A 21,865-nucleotide genomic window follows, 5' to 3' on the forward strand; every position below is an offset into this window, starting at 1 on the left:
GGCAGAAAGGCTGCTTCGCCGACAGCCATCTACACGACGATGCAGAGAATCCATAAGAGACGGAAACCACAGTGCAAATATCCGTGTGTCCAGTAGCTCCTCTGAACTGCTGTGTGCCACAACAGGCCGGCCAGGTCGCCTTTTCTGTGTGTTTAGTTCTGCTTAGATATAGCACTGTAGCTGATCTACAAACAAGAGTGAGTGGACATTTATATTTAAACCCTTAGGAGACTTAGTAAAGGTTCTTAAAGGGCCCCAGAAGATATTTAGTTCGGATTTCTCACATTAATCTCAATATTGATACAAAAGAAAATGATAGTCAGCGCCCACCTAGCTGCTAAAATTTAAGATGCACTTGCAAACCACACAGTCATTAGTGAAGTCTGTCTTAGAGTACAGATGGAACAAAAGGTGGAGAGGAGGGAACACTGCTGAAACCTCATTTTCTAGCTTTAGTATGATCGCAAATGCTGAGCCACACGATATCATGCAAACATGTCATTTCATAAAGCAAGAGTTGAACCCCTCCCACAGTTTAGGATGACAAAAGTCGTACCTGTGCTGCTCTGGTAGTTTCTCATGAGCTGCTTACTCGTATCTATAAAATGGTGCCAAGCTTACGAGGTTCAGCCTCTCAGACCCAGACAAGAGGTTGTACCAACACAGCGTTTACAAAAAGAACAAGCAAGAAGAAGCTATTTTTTTTCCTCTCTGTCAAGAGGAAATTGAAGGACAGCTAAATTTACCTATGGATAATTTATATCAAAGTCCTCATTAATGATTTCACAATCTATTGTACTTTTTAAATGTTCTGAACGGAACCATTTTCTATTGTGTATATATATGAATATATTTTGTTTTATTTTGTACTGTTCATTGTACTTTGCTTTAATTTAGAAACAATATAAATAAAGAACAATACTGTGGCAACATCCTACTGCTTTTGACGTTATTTAACCGAGACACGTGATGGATTAGTCGATCCGCAACACTTTACCACAAAAAGGTTTTATTATCATTTTGGAAAACTACAAATTTTAAATCGGCATTCATGTAAAATGTTCGGTTTTATGCAGATTTGAGTTTCTTTGTTGGTCTCTGGTCAGCTTCACTGTCGGAGCACTTCTTCCCCGCTGCGCTCCCCCTCACATCGATGTCCTTTAGAAGTTGGAGCTGCAGCTGTGTGGCAATGCTCATCGCCCACAAACACAGCTCCAGCCTGTGGGGCGTCCAGTCCTGCAGCAGATCCACTGAGGGGCGAGAGGCAATACAAAAGCTTTTTGGTAAAGCACTTTTACATAACACGACCATTCAAATATATAATAAAGGCATTAAAACGGCACATTAAACACAGGCCAATGTGGTATTTTAATGAGTAGTGTCTATACTGCAGATGACGACGTAACCAGCTTGGTGTCATTACCTCTGTTTAGTTTTTCGGTCCTCTCAGTCATCTTTTCCAGGTACACTGTGTAGTGCTTGGCGGTGTACTGGATGGGCTTCAGTCCCGGTACGCTCTCCATGGCTTCATCAGACATGAACGCAGCCTGTTCTGGAGCTCCCGCTGCTAACACAGCTGGAACAAGATGGACAGTCAGCCTCAAGCTACGCTGAACGCACCCATCGAGTGCATATACTTTTCTACACAGAGTACAGAGAGTTACAGCCTACTCAATCCAAGCACTGTTCTGTAAACTTGGAGAGGATCACAGAGAAATTTTCATACGTTTGTCTTCATATCCCAGAAAAGATAGTGTGCCGACCTGAAGCAGTGGCTGGACCGACTCCTTTCAGGGAGCTGAGCTCTGCGATGGCGGCCTGCACGTCAGGCAGAAGGGTGAAGGCCTTTCTGGAACATTTCTCCACTTCGTCCTCGCTGTTGGAAGCCACCAGCTGCTGCAGCCTCGGCCTGAACTTCCCTCTCTGCAGACAAGCCCACAGGGCCACTCAAGGACACATCTGATGAAGAGAGTGCTTTAACACTCTTCATGCTATTTCAAAGCTATACTACGTGTTTGAAGGAGTAATTACTGGTGCATGTGGTGAAATGTGTGAAACAGATGCACTTGTTAAGGAAGCAAGTGCTAAGGAAACATACAGAAGTACTCAGACTTTTACACACACTCACTATGGGCATAAATGTCATGGTGATTTTGGATTTTTAATGATTACTTTGAACTGTTGTTTTCCCAGGATATAATGATTGTACAGCATACATCTTTAATGATTTTAAAAAACAAGATCTGCCTCAAAGTCAGCACTTTCAAACTCAACTGAAATTTGTAGCCACCCACATGGACCAGCCAAATGCCTTTTAAAGAAAAGTTTTACGGTCAGTCAAGGCAAAGATTGAGCTATTTGATGACAATGACAAGAGCACAAGAGGTATGTAAAGGTGAGGTTATCTTATGCTAGAGATTTCTTCCTGTTAAAAGGAATTTTTTGTTTCCCACTGTTGCCAAAATGCAACAGTGGGAGATGAGAGAGAGAGCCCCAACCATCATATGATGGTTGGTGCTCTCTCTGTTTTCTTTGTATTATTGTAGAGTCTTTAGTTTACAATATAAAGTGCATTAAGGCGAATGTTGTTGTGATTTGGCGCTCTATAAATAAAACTGAATTAAAAAGCAGGGACTGTGCCAGGAAGCCAACTAATTTAAATGAACTCTACCAATTCTGCCACGAAGAGTGATTACATATTCAGCCAGAATTATGCCAGAAGCATCTTGTTGAGGTTGACATTTAACCAAATATTAGTGGGGGTGTGTGTATAACCCTGACCCTGTGTGGGCAAGTGAAAATCCAAAATAATTTCAAACTTGTACACAATGTTCTTTTTTTTTTTTAAGTCAATAAACGATGATGTACTATGTGCAATCATTCCACCCTGGAAAAAAGAACAGTCCAAAGAAATCATTAAAAGCCCCAAATCACCATGACATTCAAGCCCACAATAAAGGGACGTAAACCTCTAATCACACCTGAATGTCAAGTTTTCATTTTTGATTTGGAGTCCAGAAATAATAACTCACAGTGAGCTTCCACTCCATCAGTTTCTTTAGCTCTGATAGAGAGACGTGTTTGTCAGGCCGACTTGAAATCAGTGAGGGCAGCTCCTGTTGGTACCTGATCACACAGACACTGATTAGGATCTGTGTACCTTTCATCCTACAGTCAAAGCAAAGCCAACTCATCCAAGTTCAATTCAATTAAAAAAGCACATTCAATTTTAAATTAACAGTCATCAAGAGGAAATGGTGGTAAAACCAGGTCAGAAGGTATCCACTATACAACCCCAACTTCAGGTCCGCTCGCAACTTTCTGGAGACCTTTAAATCGCAACTGACATGGATAAAAAGGTGGAATAGGGGATTACCACCGCTCAAGGTCCAGCAGCTTCCCAGGTTTCTTGACTTTGGCCTTGGCCTCCACTACATCCCAGTATTTCTCATACACTTTCCTCCATGGGCCTGGCTCCTCACACGCAAACAGAGCGCTCATGACAGCAGAAAGCTCACACCATCACCTGCAAACACAGAAGCATTTATTTCACACAGCCAAATAAATAAATAACATTGAGCTTAACAAGTGTTGCTTTCGCCCTAATGTATTGCGGTGATTCAGAAAATATCACCTTTATTTTGAAGTACACATGACACAAAAACAAACCCACCCAGATCGTTTCTAACGTCTGCTCAGTAGTAAGTTTTTGCCGCGTGATGGTCGCTTCTGTTATTTCAGACGGAAATCCCGCGAGATGATAACAAAATACTACTTCCGGTGCTGCAAGAAGGCGAGCTTCACAGCACAAGGTTTGTTCTTAGAAGTTGTTGTATTTTACTTTATGCGCGTGAATTTTCTTAATCTGATAGCTTTTTAAATTATCTGTCAGACTGTTTAAATACTTGTAGCGTTTGCGCTTTGTCTTTACAGACCTGCTCGGCGACTGGTGCTAGCCAGCTAGCACTAGCATGTCATTCCAGTCATGTTTATGGTCAAAGTACAGAGAGTTCTGCAGCTTGTGGCCAACTTAGCAGGAGACGCGTAAACTATAAGCCAATTACTAGTCACAAATAGATGTGTAAAGACAAGTTTAGAAGTAACTATAAACACCAACAACACGTGGCATTAAGAAGGTGAACGGTTAAAGTGTTAGTATGCATAAACACTAGCCACATTGCCAGCTAGTGTGTGTTTATGTTACTTGGTGAAGTAAATCACGTGAGCACCAAGCGGCTACAAGTCGTAAGAGGATGAGTAGATCAAACAAACTCACAGGGTGAGCTTGTACTAAAAGCAGGATACGTAAGAGTATTTAGAAACTGCATGCACTTAAAGCAATAACGTGTCGGGTAGTGTAACTACACTGCAACATTTCAGAATGTCATTGCATTCTATAAACATTCACCGGCCACTTTATTAGGTGCACCTTGTTATTATCGGGTTGGAACCCGTTTCTACTTCAGAGGTGCTTTAATTAAAAGTGGCATAGAGTCAGAAGGTGCTGAAAACATTTCTCAGAGATGTTGGTCCATATTGACATGATAGCATCACAGAGTCACTGCGGATTGAACAGGTGCTCTAGTACACTGAGATTTGGTGACTGTGGAGACAAAGTGTGCCAAAAAAAACCCCCACGCCGATTAGACCTCCATCACCAGGCTAAAGCTTTGATACAAGGCAGGGTGTATCCATGCCAAATTCTGACCCTACCATCTAAATGTAAAAGCAGAAATTGAGACTGAGTTTGTGAACCTGGTTGAATTTGAATTGTATCCTCAGTTTCCTGTTCTTTTATGACAGCAGTGGTACTCACAGTTAGTGGTCTTCTGCTGCTTCAAGGTTCGATGTGTTGTACATTCAGAGATGCTCTTCCGCATGGTCTAGTTGTGTTGGGCTGTTATTTCATATACTGTTTCCTTCCTATGAGCTCAGACCACTCTGATTATTATCCTCTGACATCAACAAGTAATTTTCACCCAGAGAGTCACTCACTTGGTAGTTTTTCTTTTTCAGACCATTCTCTTTAAACCCTAGAAAATCCCAGCTGGTCAGCAGTTTCAGAAATGCTCAGACCAGCCTGTCTGGCACCACCAACAATGCCACATTTAAAGTCATTTAAATCCACTTTCTGTCCTATTCTCATGCTCCGTTTGAACTGCAGCTGGTCATCTCCAAGAAAACAACATGCCTCAGTTCACTGAGTTGCTGCCATTGGCTGATTAGATATTTGCATTAATAAGCTGTTACACATGTTTAACTAACAGATGACATACATATGACACAGGTTATTATTGATTTGTGACATGCTGCCACCCAGTCTAGAAAGTGCTGAATGGCTCTAACTTATTATTTTGCTTGAGTGCCACCTGCTGGTGGAGTCTAACAGCCTTATTGTAAGTTTGTATTTGTAGCTCTATACCTAATGCCTCATGTCACATTAACTGGGTTTGACCTGATAGCGGGGACAAAGTATATTGTCTTTACTATTATTGTTATTATTTTTTGCAACAGAAACATGGAAAAAATGTCAAGGGTCACCACAGCTCTTGGCAGCAATGCGATCAGTGGCAGAACCATGTTCTGCCACTTGGACGCACCGGCTAACGCGATCAGCGTGTGCCGTGATGCCACGCAGGTGGTTGTAGCAGGACGGAACATTTTTAAGATCTACGCACTCGAGGAGGAGCAGTTCGTGGAAAAACTGAATCTCCGCGTCGGCCGCAAACCGTCGCTGAACTTCAGCTGCGCCGATGTCATGTGGCATCAGATGGAGGAGAACCTGCTGGCCACGGCGGCCACCAACGGGGCGGTGGTGACGTGGAATCTGGGGAAACCCTCTCGCAACAAGCAGGACCAGCTATTTACTGAGCACAAGCGCACCGTCAACAAAGTGTGCTTCCACCCAACAGAGGTTTACATGCTGCTAAGTGGTTCACAGGACGGCTTCATGAAGTGCTTCGACTTGCGCAAGAAGGAGTCTGTGAGCACTTTCTCAGGTAATTTAGTTTGCAACAACTCTTTCATGTGTAATGTAACGTAAGTCTTTGCATGAAACAGTAGCGCTGTTTCTTCTTAATATGTTAAGAATATGTGAAGTGAGAACTTTACAATGCGTACACTACAGAACTCCCTCTATACTGACACCTTTGATGTCTGTGGTTCAGAGCTGTAAAGGGTTGGATTGCTGTAGTTGTGGTAGAGAGATACAAAATGTAGAATTTCTCACTAAACGGTGAAAATAAAATCATGTAATTAAAGAAATACTTTTTTTTTTTCTTTACAGGAAAAGAGTGATTTAATGAAGAAGGAGTTAACTCCAGTTTTAGACTAATGACACTGAACTAATAACACTTTTATGGTTCACCTAATGTAATGAAGTCTTTCTCACTTATCAGAAGTAATGATGTCATCCCTTAACTTCCCCTGTTTCTTCTAGGTCAGTCAGAGAGTGTAAGGGACGTCCAGTTCAGCATGAAGGATTATTTCACATTTGCCGCATCCTTTGAAAATGGCAACGTGCAGCTGTGGGACATTAGACGACCGGACCGCTATGAAAGAATGTTCACTGCTCACACCGGTCCGGTGTTTTGCTGTGACTGGCATCCTGATGACAGGTAAGAAAAGAAATATGAGACACAAAATAAAAATTTTCAGCTTTTCCTTGCTAACATGTTTCTTGTAACCTTGTAGAGCAGTAGACCCATTTTTTGAAGCCTGAATTAACACAGTTGTCGCCGTTCACCTCATTTCATTTTAGGGGTTGGCTGGCAACGGGGGGCAGGGACAAGATGGTGAAGGTTTGGGACATGACCACTAACAGAGCCAAGGAGATCTACTGCGTCCAGACGATTGCTTCAGTGGCACGAGTTAAATGGCGACCTGAGAGAAAGTTTCATTTGGCCACCTGTTCCATGATGGTGGACCATAACATCTATGTGTGGGACATCCGCAGACCTTTTATTCCCTTTGCTACCTTTGAGGAACACAAGGATGTGACTACTGGAATTGTGTGGCGACACCAGCATGACCCTCATTTTCTGCTCTCTGGCTCTAAAGACAGTACGCTCTACCAGCATATGTTCAAGGATGCCACACGTCCTGTGGACAAGGCTAACCCAGAGGGCCTGTGCTTTGGACTGCTGGGTGACTTGGCTTTTGCAGCCAAGGAGAGTCTAATCACCAGTGATGCCAACAGAAAGCCGTACCCCGGAGGCGACCGCCGCTACCCCATGTTTTTCTTCAAGAAACCCGACCCGACAGAACAGTTTGCACATGTGTCCAGTGCTCTCAGCGTCTTTGAGACGGACTTGGACAGTCACCGCATGGACTGGTTTGTCAAGACGGCACAACTCTACCTCCTGAGCGGGAAGCCGTTTGCTGAGTTATGTGATCACAACGCCAAGGTGGCCCAGGAGCTTAAAAGACCTCAGGTCAGACCGATCGGCACAGGAACAAATCTGTTATGTACGGCTGTTTGTTAGTGATATGAGACGTGTAATGCAAGAGATTTATATATTAAGCTATTGAATGTTTTCTGTTCAGTAACAACATCAGTGTTGAAAAAACAGATTTTTTTTCTTCGGCTTGTATTGGACGACATTGTGAAAAAGACTTTGGTCCTTTTAAATAATATTTTAGATCATAGTAAATTGGGCGATAGAGTAGCTGGCTGTGTGGAGTTTGCATATTCTCCCCTTTCAGACTGAAAACATGCAGGTGAGGTTACATCAAGGTTCCCAGTTGGCCATAGGTGTGCATGTGTTAACCCTGCAATGGACTGGTAACCCCACCTCTCACTCCAGTCCCACTATGACTCTGGAAGAGAGCGGATTATGCTAAATTTTGAACAATTGGATTAGCAGTCTCCTGTTAAAAATATTCATAATATCATAGAATATTCAGAAAACGTTTGTATTTTTACATCTAAAAAACTGGAACCAAAGGTTGTTAATCACTGAGACTTTTAAAGATTAATCCTTTGAGCTCAGATCAGACTGACTGTTCCAGTCACTCACTGCATCATTAAATACAGAGTAGATTATAATTTAAGAAAGGGGGTTAGAGCAGGAGTGTCAAACATAAGGCTCAGAGGCCAGAATCAACCCGCCAAAGATTCCAATCCGGTACACTGGACAGCTTTGGAAAATAAGGAGGAAGGCATAAATTTTGGACTTGTCTTTTAATACGCTTTTCAGCTCAGCTTTACCAAAGTAATTAAGTAATAGATGATTTTTTTCTTTTTTTTAATGATCTACTGCAAAATTTCTGCAGTTAAAAAAAAAAAAAAAAAAAAAAGTAAAACAAAAAAACTGGATATTTTCTCTCTTAAAAGAAACTAATTTTTTTCTTTTTCTGTAATTTTACACATTTTTTTGTCATGTAAAAATATTGTACAAATTTCTCCTCTTTTCTTATATTCAGCTATCTTAGAGTTTAACTATGTAGTTAAACTTCATGCTGATGGAAAGGCGAGTTTCACTGGCCTTGTAAATGAGTTTGCGATTCCTGGCTTAGAGTAATTGAGTCGTGTTTCATTCATTCTTTTATGAACATATTGTCTGCATTATTTAAAGTTAGGCCATATTAGCACACTGTAAGTAACACAAATGAACCTGTTGGATCTGTAACATAACGCTGAAATTGTTGCTGTGTTCCCCTTTAGGAAATACTACTGCAGTAACTCTCATTTGTAGTATATTTGCCGTGAATAATCACTTTTTTTTTGTATTTAAACCAAAGGTTTCCACTACATGGACAATGCTGAGAATAATGTTCTCTGACCCTGCAAACCTCGCTACACCCGGTCCCAACCACAACCTCGGTAAACTCGGCACCTTGCCTTTAATGAACAGGTAAACAGAGTTTTTTGTGCTCCATTCATGCGTACGATTATAGACTGAAAGGTAAAGTTTGTGTCTGTTGCTTTTTTGTTTTTTTTAGTTTCAGTTTGAAGGAGCTGGGTTCAGGGATGGGTGCGGAGAGCAGACTGGAGCGCAGTAAAGGTGAGAGCAGGCAGGACAACATCCACCTGGAGCCTGGGAACTCATACATCAGCAATAATGAAGGTGAGCTTTAAGAACGCTTGAGAGGCAGATCTGTGTGGGTTTAATTGGCACCAAAGTTATGTTCGCATGTGTCTGTGTCAACCGGACTTGTCACTGAACAGCCGTCTGTGGCGATGGCACGCAAAAGAAATCACTGTAGCGATGATGGTGCAGTATTTACAGAATTATAAAAAATAAGGTTATTAGTGAGGATTATTCTGTATTGTTTGACTTTGACCATCATTATATGATCTGTCAAAGCATTCTTGTCACGTCTGAAGTACGGTCCAAACCCAAAGGATGTAGGCAAGTGGTTTCTTAGTAGTTCTTATAAACACCAACACTCATCACATTCAAATCCATTTTCTTCCAGAAAACGAGGAGACGGAAGGCAGCGAGGGCCATCCTGAGTATATGTTCGGCGATGCCGAGTTGGATGACGATGACCTCTATTCCATGGAGCACGACAACCAAACAGGTCAGTCACAGCGTCGCCTGCTCAGTAAGGGGTTGCCGATGTCAGCGCCTGCTATTTATAACAGTCTTCCTGCTCGGCGTCCTTTTGTCTCTTATCTGCGCCTCTATCGTTTCAACAGAGGAGCAGGAGTACACGCTGCCCCAGGAGGCCTTCCAGCTGCGCCACGAGATCGTGGATAACCTATCCGCTCCGGAGCACCTTCAGCAGGACAAGGCCGACTCCCCGCACGTCAGCGGCAACGAGGCCGAAGTCACCTGTTTGACACCCATCGAATCTTTCTCTCTCATCTCCATCTCCCAGCCGCTCTTCAGTCCACATCTGCCCGCCAGCTTCTTCTGCCCCATTGTGCGGGAGATGCTGAGTTACTACGCTGAGCAGGGCGATGTGCAGATGGCCGTGTCGGTGCTTATTGTTCTGGGGGATCGGATTCGCAAAGAGATCGATGACCTCACCCAGGTCAGTTAGTGAAACAAAAAACAACAACTCTCTTTTGTTAAATGTTAGAAACAAGTGAAATTTAGGCCTTTTATATGACTTTAAATTGTATTTGTAGCTTAAAAAACATCCAAGGTTAGCGATACAGTGACAGCACGGATTTCAGTCTGAGCAGTTACTTTTATTTTTCCGTTTCAGGAGCACTGGTACATGTCCTACATAGACCTGCTGCAGCGATTCGAGTTGTGGAACGTGTCCAATGAGGTCATCAAACTGAGCACGTGCAGCGCCATCACTTGCCTGAACCAGACATCAACTACACTTCACATCAACTGCAGCAACTGCAAGCGACCAATGAGCAACAAGGGCTGGATTTGTGACAGGTATGAACACTGTGGCACCGTTTCATTAAGGTGTATGTGCTGAAATAGTTCTGGGATGGTGTTTTGGGTTCGTATGGTCAGGATTAATTGGACCTGTTCCCAGTGAGCACTGGACTCTGGCTGGTTACCGATTCAGTTCATCAATAGAATTTTTAGTTGCTGTCCACTTTGGTGCCTCCATCTCTGCTTTTTGCAGATGATGTGGTTCTTCTGGTTTTATCAGACGATGACCTCCAGCTCTCTTTGCAGAAAAATGTGAAACTGTGTGAATTAGGGCTGCCACAAACGATTATTTGGATAGTCGACTAGTCACCGATTATTTTTGCGATTAGTCGACTAATCAGATCATCATCCATTGGATGTAAAAGTACAGCTTATTGCACCAGCAGCATCTGCTCTTATATAACTATCATTAGCTTACAGCTTTAAGCTTTTAAGGTGCTAACTAAAAATAAAGACAAGATGATAGTTTATTCAATTTTAATGAAATTTGCAGATTGTTTCGGTGAAGTTTAATAAACTCCTTGCTATCTAAAATATAACAGGACACCGGAGTAAATTCTGGAGCATCTCACACTTCTGATAATCAGCTGTCTGCTTGACGTTTATTCAGCTGTGTAAAAACTATAACTTTAATCTCAGCCAAACCGATTTACTCAGGAACAAATAAAATACTAAAAAAAGCCAAACAATAACATTGTTAAGTTATCTAAGTGACTTATATATGTTTAACCTGAGTAGCGAAAGACAGCGGTGGGTTTGAAAACGATTTGCCAGGAGTCCGGTGTTCTCACGGCGCTAGTGAGCCTAGCCCCCGGCTAGCTATCGAGCTAGTGGGTAACAGACGTCTCTGAAAACGTCGGAGCGCTTTTGAAAATATGTGGTGTCTTGATAAACTGAGCAGATATTTGAGGTTTACACAGCTACATTCTCGGCTGAAAATATGTTAAACGTTTATTTTGTGACCCAGAAAGAATAATAAGAGTAATATTAAAACTAACTAGCTGCCGCCATTGTTGGAAACTGAGCTGGGCTGCGCTATGAATTCTGGGACACAGCTTCTTCTTCTTCGGGGTTTAACGGCAGCTGGCATCCTTGTACATGCAGTGCTGCCATCTTCTGTTTCAGTCCGTTATTACACTCTTAAATCCTACTACTTATTCCTGCGTCTTTTGGGATCTTACAAAGCTTCAAACGACGCGTCGACTATTAAATTAGTCGTCGACGATTTTGATAGTCGACGTAATCGTGACTAGTCGACTAATCGTGGCAGCCCTAGTGTGAATAAGAATTAGCGCTTCAAAGTCTAAGGCCTCGGTTTAAATACCTCAGTGTCTTGTTCATGAGTGAGGGGAGAGTGGTGCAGCGACTTCCAAGTGTAGTGCCGCATCTGCTGCATCAGTTGTGGTGAAGAGTGAAGCTTTAGATCTCTGTTGCTACTTTAACCTGTGGCTACAAGCTCAGCGTGGTGACTGAAAGAATGACATTGGGGACAGAAGCGATGTAAATCAGTTTTCTCCAAAGGGTGGCTGAGCTTGATCCTTAAAGGTGGGGTCAGAAGGGGATGTTGAGCTGATACTCCTCCACACTGAAAGGAGTGACTTAAAGTTCGAGCACCTAATAAGGATGCTTCCTGGACGCTTCCAGATAAGTGTTCGGGGGGTGTCCAACCTGGAGAAGTCTTAAAGTGACCATAATTCCCTTACCGTTTATTAAAATGAAAATGGTTTTAGAAAGACGATATTTACAGGGTATTCGGTGCATCGTGGTAACATAAAACATTCACCATGTATCACTGTCTGAACACAGACAGAAAAATCCACCTAGATTTTGCCCTGTGTGCAGAGCAAATTGTGAGAAAATTTGAATGGTTCATGAAAGATGAATTATTTTGTAATTTTACAGATTACAAAATAAGTCCAGGCAGTCTGTATGATATTTGGGGGATCAAATGGTTAAGGTGGAAATGGGAGTAAATATCAAGCCTTTGTCTACAAGCTCCTCTGAATTTGGAAGTTATTATTTATATTAAAAACAAGAACACCATTTTCATTATTTTAAATTGTAATTTTCTTATGCTTGTCTGGAACAGGGCTTTCTTTTAAATGAGACATTGAGTTTCAGTGATATTATCTGTATAAATAAAGGTTTTACAAACTTGTCTTAAAGCAACAAAACTGCTTCTTTTTTCTCCTTTGGTTAGGAAGAATACCTGCTTGGCCTAAGTCTGTTATTATCATCATCATTCTGATTTAATAAAGACCACTAAAAAACCCAAACACCTATAAGTGATAGGGCAGTATGGACCAGTGAGTATACTGGGTGGGTTCCAGAGTTGCAGCTTGTATGTGCTGCGTGAGTGTTGGTTTCTCACGGACTGACAGGAATGAGCTCTGACAGCTGCCGTGTGTCTCTCCTTCAGGTGCCACCAGTGTGCCAGTGTATGCGCCGTGTGTCACCATGTGGTGAAGGGACTGTTCGTGTGGTGTCAGGGCTGCAGCCACGGTGGACATCTGGAGCACATGATGAACTGGCTCAAAAGCAGCGCTCACTGCCCTGCCGGCTGCGGTCACCTGTGCGAGTACACCTGAGCTGCTCACAACTACTGTTAACACAGCTGGTCCTCTGTGGGAGTGCGGGAAAACACACACACAAACAGCCAGACAAGATGTCTTTATCCTTCTACGTGGACCTGGAGTGTTTGCTCACCAGGAAAAAGGAGGACGGCTTTGAAGTGAGCTTAGACCAGAAAGAATCAGAGGTTTACATGTGTCTCCTGGACGGCTACGCAAGAACAAATACAATCACGTGTTCGCAAATGACGTTTGATTCTGTTTGTATGAGCAGAAGTTTACATACATGGATGCTGCTTTTTACAGTTTTTAACCCCAAATACTGCACAGGAAGAATTGTTTGCTCTTCTTCCTCTTTGTACATAATGTTTATTTTGAAGTACTGTAGATATTGGTGCATTAATTTATACTGGAGAGGAAACCTCTCTGTTCTAGCAGTATGTTAAAGCAATAAATACTAAATTGACACGTTGATTCTGAAGTGCTCATTATATAGAACATCCAATCTCAACGAGTCGGCCTGAATAAGCTCACATTCGAGGTAACCTGACCACACATTACTCCCATGGGGCCAGAAATCCCAACTGGCTGCCTGCCAGCATGTCTAGTCGCTAGTCCAGCAGCTAAACACACAGTGCGCTGGAGTGCATGATGTCGTTTGTGCCTCACATTTGGTGAGATTGAAAACGGATCAGAGTTGGAGCCAGCAGAGAGACTGCTTCTGCACTGATGAACCTCAACAAAACTGCTTTTTCTTGGGTCAGTTTTAAAGGTTTAGCCCGAAGGCAGCTGTTTGCTCATGTACATCTCAGAGATTTTTATCAGCCCAGTCCTAAGTAACTGTACATCATTTTGGACACCCCTGTGACTTCAGGTGTTATAGATGATAGTCCTCCGCTCACTGATCTTGTCTACTGTACATTTAATAAACAAACTAGTGATGTAGGGAGCCTCACACATTAGTGTTTAAACAGGGAATACTACATAATTTCAGATCAGACATAGACATACCTGAACGTCATCTTTTTCTACACTTAAAGTATAGTTTTACCTCAGCTAAGATGCACATTTTAATAGTGACGTAGATACTCGACTGGCAGTTCTGCCAAAAAAAAAAAAAAAATTAAGACTGGGACTTTAGCCAGGTGTTTAAAGTTTGCTTATGTCACATTTTTCCATCTGAAGTAACAGGAGCTGTCCTGCTGTGAGAGGAGAGCAGTGATGTGTGAAGGCTGTGCTTATTGAAAAACCTGCAGGCTAAAAATCGGCCAACATCCACAATGTGCCAGAATTGCAGCTAAGCAGTAAGTGTCACTATTCCTGAACTAGCGCCAAGGCCTCAGGCACAGTAGTGGATTTTCAGATGAGACATTTGATAATCAGACGGGTATTCCCTGACCCCGAGGCGCAGCCTGTGCAGAAGCGCCCTGTAGTGTTGACAGATTAAATATTGACCACACAAATAGACTCGTTTTAACCACCACATAAATGTCATTTTAGCACCAAATCTTATACTTATAAATCATCTCAAGGCACTTTATAGTGTAAGAAAGCCTGGAGTGTGTGAGTCATACATCAAATACAGAAGTGACGAGAGTGATTCAGGGTTTAAGAGGAAGACTCTGAAGACCTTTGCATACATCCCAGAACACAAACTCCCAACGAGCACCGCAAATCCCAATAAGAGTGTTAGAATGAAATAAAAATTAAATTTGGGCACCTTTACTCCAAATTTACTTTTTTTTTGCCAAATAATTTATCACATAATTAAAACTGCTGTGGACAAAGTCCTTCAAGTTTGGTTTATGATTACATCCTAAAATATCTGTACAGGTAGGCAGGTTTTAACTGATATTCAAATACAGAAATTCTTTTTAGTTTTGGGGATTTATCAGTCTCCGTAGCTCAGTGTCTACATATGCAGAGTAATAATGCGTCGCTGTAACACTGAAGGACCTATAATGCTTTTCCTTGTGTGTGCTATCATACTATTACCACAGGGGGTGCTCACATCTTTCAGTCTTGGGTCTTTCTGTTGATACAAAGACCTGCGTGTGAGTACAGCAGCCTCACGCCTCATGTTTAAACCTTGGATGGTGTCCTCAAAAGTATAGGCTAAAGCGGTCCAGTATATACAAAAATTATTCCAACTCCTGCATAACCAAAATATGCAGTTTGAAATGTGCATAATAGACCCACTTTAATATCTTCTCTGTTCTTTAAAAGGCATTCGGCAGGACATTATTTTCAAAAACATAACAAATGACAAGATTTCATTCAAATAAACTGCAGAGCTCATTTTAAGTTTGACTACTAACCTGCTTTTATAATCTAACTCTCCATCTGGTGGTATAAACATCACTTCAACCACATTTCATACTTTTGAGTACAGTTGCGTAGAAATATCACAGTATTACAACCCCTGATCCACGATTTCCTCCATCACCTCTGTCCCCTCCATCACCGCATTTTCACAGCCCATCTACAGCAGTCCACAAACACCAGCACAGGCAAGTCAGGGTCAGGTACCCTTGTGCCTGCTTGTCTTTTTCCTGCAGCAGCTGCGCCACCCTTGTTAGCCTCGTCCACATCTGGCGAGCTCTGGCCCATCAGCCAATCCCAGATGATCCGCAGAGAGGCTTCGCTCCCCCGAGCCGCTCTGGCCCTGGCGTGGCTGGCCTCGTATTTGGCCTTCTCCCATTTCAGTGACATTGTTCAGGGTGGCGAATCACCCTCCGTCAAGTGCTCCAAAAAGGTCCTTTAAAAATATGACAATAGCAAATTATGTTCAGCTATTTCAGATGCTAAAAAGCTCCTCAAATCTTCTGTGCATGCGAGCTTGTGTCACCTGAAAAGCTTAGGGTCGTTCCCAGCTATCTGAGACTTTTTCTGGGGCACTCAGTCGCCTCAGATTCTGAAGCAGCGTTTGCAGACTTCCAGCTGTAATGATGTAACACGCGGGCAACGCCATTATACTTGAGTCACTGCACTAAACCTCTTAAAATCACTGAGTATTAAACCTTCTTACCCAGTTCTTCTTCATACAAATCCATCTTCTTCATCAGCTCTTGAATACTGGAACACGTCGCTCCCTCCCCAGCTACAAAAAAGAAATTAAAAAAGTCACCGTTTGTAAACCCAAAAATTAGCACAGTCCACCTCAACTCACCTTTAACACCTGTTCCTTCCCCAGCAGTGGCAGAGCTGCTGATCCCATCTGTGTTCAAACAGGAGATCAGTTCACCGCGGCATGCCCTTTCCTTCCCCAGCATGGCACTCATGTTTTGAGCCAGCCTGTGGTTCTCCACCAACTCAGCATGGACCTTCTTCCATGCCATTTTGTCCTCCATTAGACATCCCTCCATTACTGTGCGCAGCTCCTTCTCCTGAGACACCTGGCTCTGCAGGCTCTCAACCTCCTCACAGCGCTGCGAAGGTGAGAAAAACATATGCAAAAGCTTTTCAGCAAGGTGAGAACAACCCAAGTCACAAATCTCACACTTGCAGTGTTTCATGTTTACCTTGTGTAGCTGAATGGCCATCTCTTGCATCTCAGCCTCGAGCTGGTCGGCGTAAGCCTGTTCCAGAGCATCGCTGGGTGGTCGAGCGTTGCTGTGCCACCTCGCAATGGCTGAAGTCATTTTGCGTTTGGGTCCAAACAGACTGGAGGACAGAACAGAGTTTCAAAACATGAGACCACAAACATGGATCATCTGAAATGAGGGAAGGTTTACAAGATGGTACTGAGACGTGTTATGATGTATGGTTTGGAGACGGTGACAATAAGACAAGAGGCCGAGCTGAAGATGCTAAGATTATGATTGGGAGTGAGGGTCAGGATTAGAGAGTACATCAAAGGAAAAGGTCAGAGTGAGAGTTTTGGACACAAAGGCTGATATGGTTTGGACATGAGCAGAGGAGCCTGAGTGGATATACTGACAAAGGATGCAAACAACGAAGCTGCCAGGCAGGAGGATATAATAAACAGAAGGCAGAAGATGATGTTAGGGATAGGGTGAGACAGAGGCAGATGGTCCGCTATGGCAACCCCTATAGGGAACAGCACAAAGAGGAAGAAGCGGCATCTTACGTAATCCCTATTTCTTTGAGATCATTTTCTGTCAGGGTGAGAAAGATCCGCAGGTCTATGTCTTGCTCTTCAAGTAACGGAAGATACTTCGAGAAGCCGATTTGCTCCAAGAACTCTGCCAGATCCTACATGAAGATGAGATTTTAGTCCTTGCCAGGAACTCAAGGAAATCTGAATAAACGTACTGAAACCTGAACAAACACAAACATGCCTTTGGGCCAGTGTAGGAAGGCGGAAGACCAGCGCCACAGTTTGATGTCCTGCTGGAGTGAGCTCCATCGCTGTTCCCGTGGCGAGTCTTGCCTTTTGAGTGATGACCCTTATTTACTCTGCGAATGCTGCTCTTTTTACACTGGTCAGAGTCCTGATGGAGAAAGATGCAACTATTTATCACGAGACACTGACGAACACAGTTTGCGTCCAAACTGCAGGCTCTTCTGTTCACCTCGTTACTCTCAACAGAGCCTTCCCAGTTGAGGCCGATCACATGAGGCAGGCCTTCGCTGCTGCTGCTGCTGCTCCTCATGGTGGGCATGTCATGGTCAAAGAATGGACTGTCATCTTCAGTCATGTTGAGAAAAACACAAACAAAGTTTGCACTCAAGTTTCGTATTTTTTGGGAGAAAACTGGTAAGTTTTCTCCAACAAACACAGAAGTTCTCTCAGACCTCCCCCCTCCTGCTGCATCTGAAACAGCTGTCTGACGCTCCAATTATATTCCTTATTCATACAGATGTATCAAACCACACAGTTTTTGTTGTATTTTTTCAGGTGACAGCTGAAAAAAAAAATAAGACCTAAAACACAAGTTCACATTTCTGGTAGAATTCCTGTATTATTTGAAATTAAGTTGGATACATAATGACTGTGTGGACGCTGCTGAAATTACTTTTTCTTCTTCTGGTTTTTTTTTTTGGTTTTGTTTTTTTAAAGAAAGTTTGCTTTGACACACATTCATATTTCACAGTCAACTAGACGCTCTTCTCCGTATTTACCGGTTGCCATGGTGACTCAGACCCCCACACACATGCATCCAGAGTTGATTTAACTAACTCCCATCAGGTTTGTAAAAAATCAGAGTCTCAGAGGTTATTTTTGGGTTTTTTTTTTTTTTTTTTTTTTTTTTAAATCACCCACACAGACACACCTCTGCTGCTGTTGCTCTGGCCATCCAGTTCATTGATAGGCGAAGTCACATCACGGTAGCAGAGACCCTCGCTCTGTTCCCCAATGCCACGAAACATCATGTCCCCTGGCAGGGCGGCAGGAGGATCTGTGAGGGCAAATGTGACATTAACGACACACAGCTATTATTATAAACGGAAGCATGAATAATGTGCTCTACTTTACAGGGAAAAAATGCTTTCCACCCTCACATTTATAATTTTAATTTTTAACCTTTTTGGTTTCAGCAAGCATTTTGCTGAGCACAGTAATGCAGGAACACATGATCACTTAAAGCTTGCCCTCATTACTTTGGAAGGATGTCACACCTGCTGTCACTGTTTTTTTTTGTTTACCAATGTAATAAACATAATAAGAGTCAGATGAAATATAATGACCTAAAAGACCAATTTTGAAAAGTTGAATGTAAAACATCTACATTGTATCTGCTGTAAGTGCAAGTGACCCCTAGTGGTGAATTCATGTAGCTACAATTTTAAATGTGTATGCGTAAATACCTGTGATAATAAAGAGATTGTAACTCAAAACAAATCACATTAAAGCACAGCAATTTTTAAAAACGTAATAAAAATGAATCTAATTTTTTTCTACCAATCTTAAAAATAACCACCTAGAGCAGATTTACCTGAAATGTAAGGCACTTTAAGACCTTTATTTCTTATACTTTAATTTTAGACTTTCTAAGGACCTGTGGGAACCCTTAGAAACAGCTTTTTTTTTTTTTTTTTTAAATGCAATTTAACTTCATAACTAGAACAAATGTGGTGTTTAAAGTGTGGCTCAGCACAGATACGGGTTGAAGACCGGATGTTTTACATGACACTGTACCACACAGTTTGCTGGTGCCTCCTACTCGAAACTTGGCGATGGCCTGAGGCCCATCGTGGATGCTGATGCCTTTAGCTCGGTTTCGGCTGGACCGTATCCTCGGTGGTGCGCTGTCCGAGTCCTCGGAGGAGCTCAGATCTTCAAAGTGTCCTGACAAATCAGAACACACGTACCAACCCCCCCCCCACCCAAAAAAAAATATCCCCAAAAAACATTAGAAATTAAAAGACAATGAAAGACGTAGTAAAGACAGAAATTTTAGATTTAAACAAGTACCTGGTTTCATTCTTGGAGAACGTGAGTCAATGAGGCTGACAATTTTGGTATAGCCGTACATCATAGCCAGAGCACGCGCTGTCTCACCTTTGGCGTTGCGTTCATCCACTTTAACTTTCTGAAAATTCAAAGGATTACCAAATTGTGAGTGTGCGAGTCATGTCAGTTACATTTTCCAGTGATGTGGCTCCATCTTTTTAGATGTTGAAGAGGTACAGGAGATGTAGATGTGGCAAAAAAAAAAAAGGAGAATGACATGGTCTGGCTCATAACCACTTGCACTCACACACGAGTATGTTCCAGCACAGTAACCTACTCACATGATCAAGTAAGTACTGAACAATGATTTCATGCCCAGAAGCAGCAGCCTCCATCAGTGGCGTGAAGCCAGAACCTGGCTCCCTGTGTATGAGGGAAGAGTCATGAAAATCTCAAAAGTGTGAACAGATCGTTATTTTTTTTTTGATGGTCTTTTTAGAGCAAATAAAGACACTCACTTGACATTGGCGTCAGCATTGTTATCTAGCAGGAACTTGACCATCTGTTGGTGGCCTGTGCTTGTGCAGTGGAACAGAGCGGTCCAGCCTACAGAGTCCTTCAACTCCAAATCGGCCCCTTGCTTTTTGGGTTTTAAAATGGAAAAAAAAGAAGAAGAAAAGAAAAAAAAATGCTGAATGTTCACAATAAAATTTAAAGCTCAAAAAGAGTGCTGAATCTAAACCCAAGGCCAGATTTACTAAACCGGGCAAAATTACACACGAGCAGTATTGATGATAGGTGTGGTTCGTTTTAGAGCCGATTTTTAAAACACGTCTTCAAAACACAGGCAGTTATTTTCAATATCATACAGAAAAAACATTGACATTGCTACCCCTCAGCCTCCTGCTTCAAGTGACATCCTTGAGTTATTGCATTCACAAGAAAATTCGACCTCTAACCCTTGACCTTGAGGTTGAGGTCACTGAGATTCAAACTCATCCAAGACAACGCCCTGTCATCCTTTTATGGCTGAGGGGTAAAAATAAAGAGCTTTTACACACTGGCAGTGTAAAATTAGTCCTTTAAAAATATTTTCATCTTTTCGTAATGCAGTCGTTCACACAGACTGTAGTTTCACTGGGCAAATTTGCAAATTAACACATCTGACCAATCAGACCACCTCACTTGGCAACATTCGGAATTTGAATTCTTAATTTCATGTCGTTTTTTTGCAACGTGCTTGATTTGTAGAGGTCTTAAGCCTTTGGATCTTTATATTATATTATAATATAAAGATCCAAATGCACTGGAAATCCACAGTGGCAAAAAGAAGCTGCTGTATGTTAGTTTAACCTCTAAGACAAAGGTTACACGTGGGTAGGCTGTGAGAACACATAACCCCCTGTGGCCCTCTGTCTCTTTTCAAACTCTTTTTGTCATTCTGATGTTTCATCATCACAAATCTCTGTGCCATTGTTTTGTCTCCTTACCACCCCCCCACCCCCCATTCAGGGTGATTCTGTACCTGAAGCAGAAAGTATGCGATACTTTCGTTCCCACAGCTTGCGGCCAACATGAGGGGTGTGAGTCCTTTGGCGGTGGTGGAATTTACATTCACACGGGCCTCCAGCAGCAAATTTGCAATGTTGTCGTGACCAATGTAGGACGCATACATAAGTGGGGTCCATCCTCCAATGTTCTTGCCATCCAGGTCCACTTCACGCCTGAAAGCACACACAGTTATGTGAATAAGCTGTGGAATATATTAGCCCGTGTGGAAATATTGGTATTAAGAGGCCCTCACTTTTTAATGCACTCAGCCACCACGTCGTACTGGCCGATGGAGCAGGCGGTGTGAAGGTCCAGAGGGACATCCAGCTCCTCAGCTCGCAGCAGGGAGTCACCCAGCCACAGGGAGAGGCTGGCACCCAGCTGTTCTGACTCACTGGCGTCATCGCTTAACTCGGACATCTTCACTCTTTTCTCCTGGGAAACAGAGACACCATAAACTGCTCTAAACAAACCGCAACGCCCTGGTTTCACACTTTAAAACCAGGGGCTTACGAGCCTGCAAGCAGCCCTAAATGCTGTAGCTTCAGATGATGGAAAATATAAACAATGCTGACTTATACAAGCTCACGAATAGCGGCTACTTTAAAGCTAACGGTAATTTCACAGGGCTCACTCCTCTGGCTAATTTAGCTTAGCGAGGTGAGCGTCTAAACTTTTGGTCTCAATAATAAAACCAACACAGTGAGCTAAACTAATTAAATGCACAGAAGAAAACCGAAGCAAAAGAGTATTTCAGAGTGCAGAAAAACATAACGAGTTCAAACTTACAGTCAGCAGGTAGTTTGTTCTCTCAGCAGCCGAAACTTTTCTAAATGTGTGTCACACTCTAATGTGTCCGCGCTGAGCCTTGCACCACCCTATCCTGTCTGAGAGACACTTTAAAGGGAAAATATGAGGAATCACGCTTCCTTAAACGGGAAATAAACACAGGAATGTATGTTCTTTACACAAACTCTTGATTCATGTTTGCTCTCAAGGTCAACTTCTCTGTTATACACACACAGGCTGAATTTAAAAGT

At 42.5% G+C, this 21,865-nt stretch overlaps 3 protein-coding genes across 4 annotated transcripts; 1 reads left to right on the top strand and 2 right to left on the bottom strand.

The window, feature by feature from the left end:
* Positions 1 to 992: 992 nt before the first annotated feature.
* On the bottom strand, positions 993 to 3,810 carry LOC113028494 (uncharacterized). 2 transcript variants are annotated; one of them, XM_026178810.2, is made up of 6 exons: positions 3,674 to 3,810; positions 3,377 to 3,526; positions 3,033 to 3,126; positions 1,764 to 1,923; positions 1,424 to 1,576; positions 993 to 1,250 (listed from the first exon to the last, which is right to left on the bottom strand). In XM_026178810.2, exons 2-6 carry the CDS (start codon positions 3,499 to 3,501, stop codon positions 1,069 to 1,071), a joined length of 714 nt encoding a protein of 237 aa, XP_026034595.2. In that variant the 5' UTR covers positions 3,502 to 3,526; positions 3,674 to 3,810; the 3' UTR covers positions 993 to 1,068. The 2 variants fall into 2 exon arrangements, with proteins under 2 accessions (XP_026034595.2, XP_026034596.2); XM_026178811.2 differs by having other exon boundaries at positions 3,635 to 3,743.
* On the top strand, positions 3,692 to 13,390 carry wdr24 (WD repeat domain 24). The gene is made up of 10 exons (XM_026178807.2): positions 3,692 to 3,812; positions 5,515 to 5,999; positions 6,440 to 6,617; positions 6,761 to 7,433; positions 8,743 to 8,855; positions 8,944 to 9,068; positions 9,421 to 9,525; positions 9,644 to 9,981; positions 10,159 to 10,343; positions 12,766 to 13,390. The coding sequence occupies exons 2-10, from the start codon at positions 5,519 to 5,521 to the stop codon at positions 12,932 to 12,934; spliced, it is 2,367 nt and encodes a 788-aa protein (XP_026034592.1). The 5' UTR covers positions 3,692 to 3,812; positions 5,515 to 5,518; the 3' UTR covers positions 12,935 to 13,390.
* Positions 13,391 to 15,097: 1,707 nt separating this feature from the next.
* On the bottom strand, positions 15,098 to 21,728 carry anks3 (ankyrin repeat and sterile alpha motif domain containing 3). Its single transcript, XM_026178809.2, has 16 exons — positions 21,615 to 21,728; positions 21,079 to 21,260; positions 20,800 to 20,998; positions 19,793 to 19,914; positions 19,616 to 19,697; positions 19,296 to 19,413; positions 19,020 to 19,169; positions 18,154 to 18,279; positions 17,452 to 17,567; positions 17,218 to 17,370; positions 17,007 to 17,131; positions 16,438 to 16,579; positions 16,086 to 16,344; positions 15,945 to 16,016; positions 15,765 to 15,856; positions 15,098 to 15,674 (listed from the first exon to the last, which is right to left on the bottom strand). Exons 2-15 carry the CDS (start codon positions 21,243 to 21,245, stop codon positions 15,774 to 15,776), a joined length of 1,914 nt encoding a protein of 637 aa, XP_026034594.2. The 5' UTR covers positions 21,246 to 21,260; positions 21,615 to 21,728; the 3' UTR covers positions 15,098 to 15,674; positions 15,765 to 15,773.
* Positions 21,729 to 21,865: the final 137 nt, after the last annotated feature.

The sequence above is a fragment of the Astatotilapia calliptera genome, chromosome 8, assembly GCF_964374335.1.
Source record: "Astatotilapia calliptera chromosome 8, fAstCal68.1, whole genome shotgun sequence".
NCBI lineage: Eukaryota > Metazoa > Chordata > Actinopteri > Cichliformes > Cichlidae > Astatotilapia > Astatotilapia calliptera.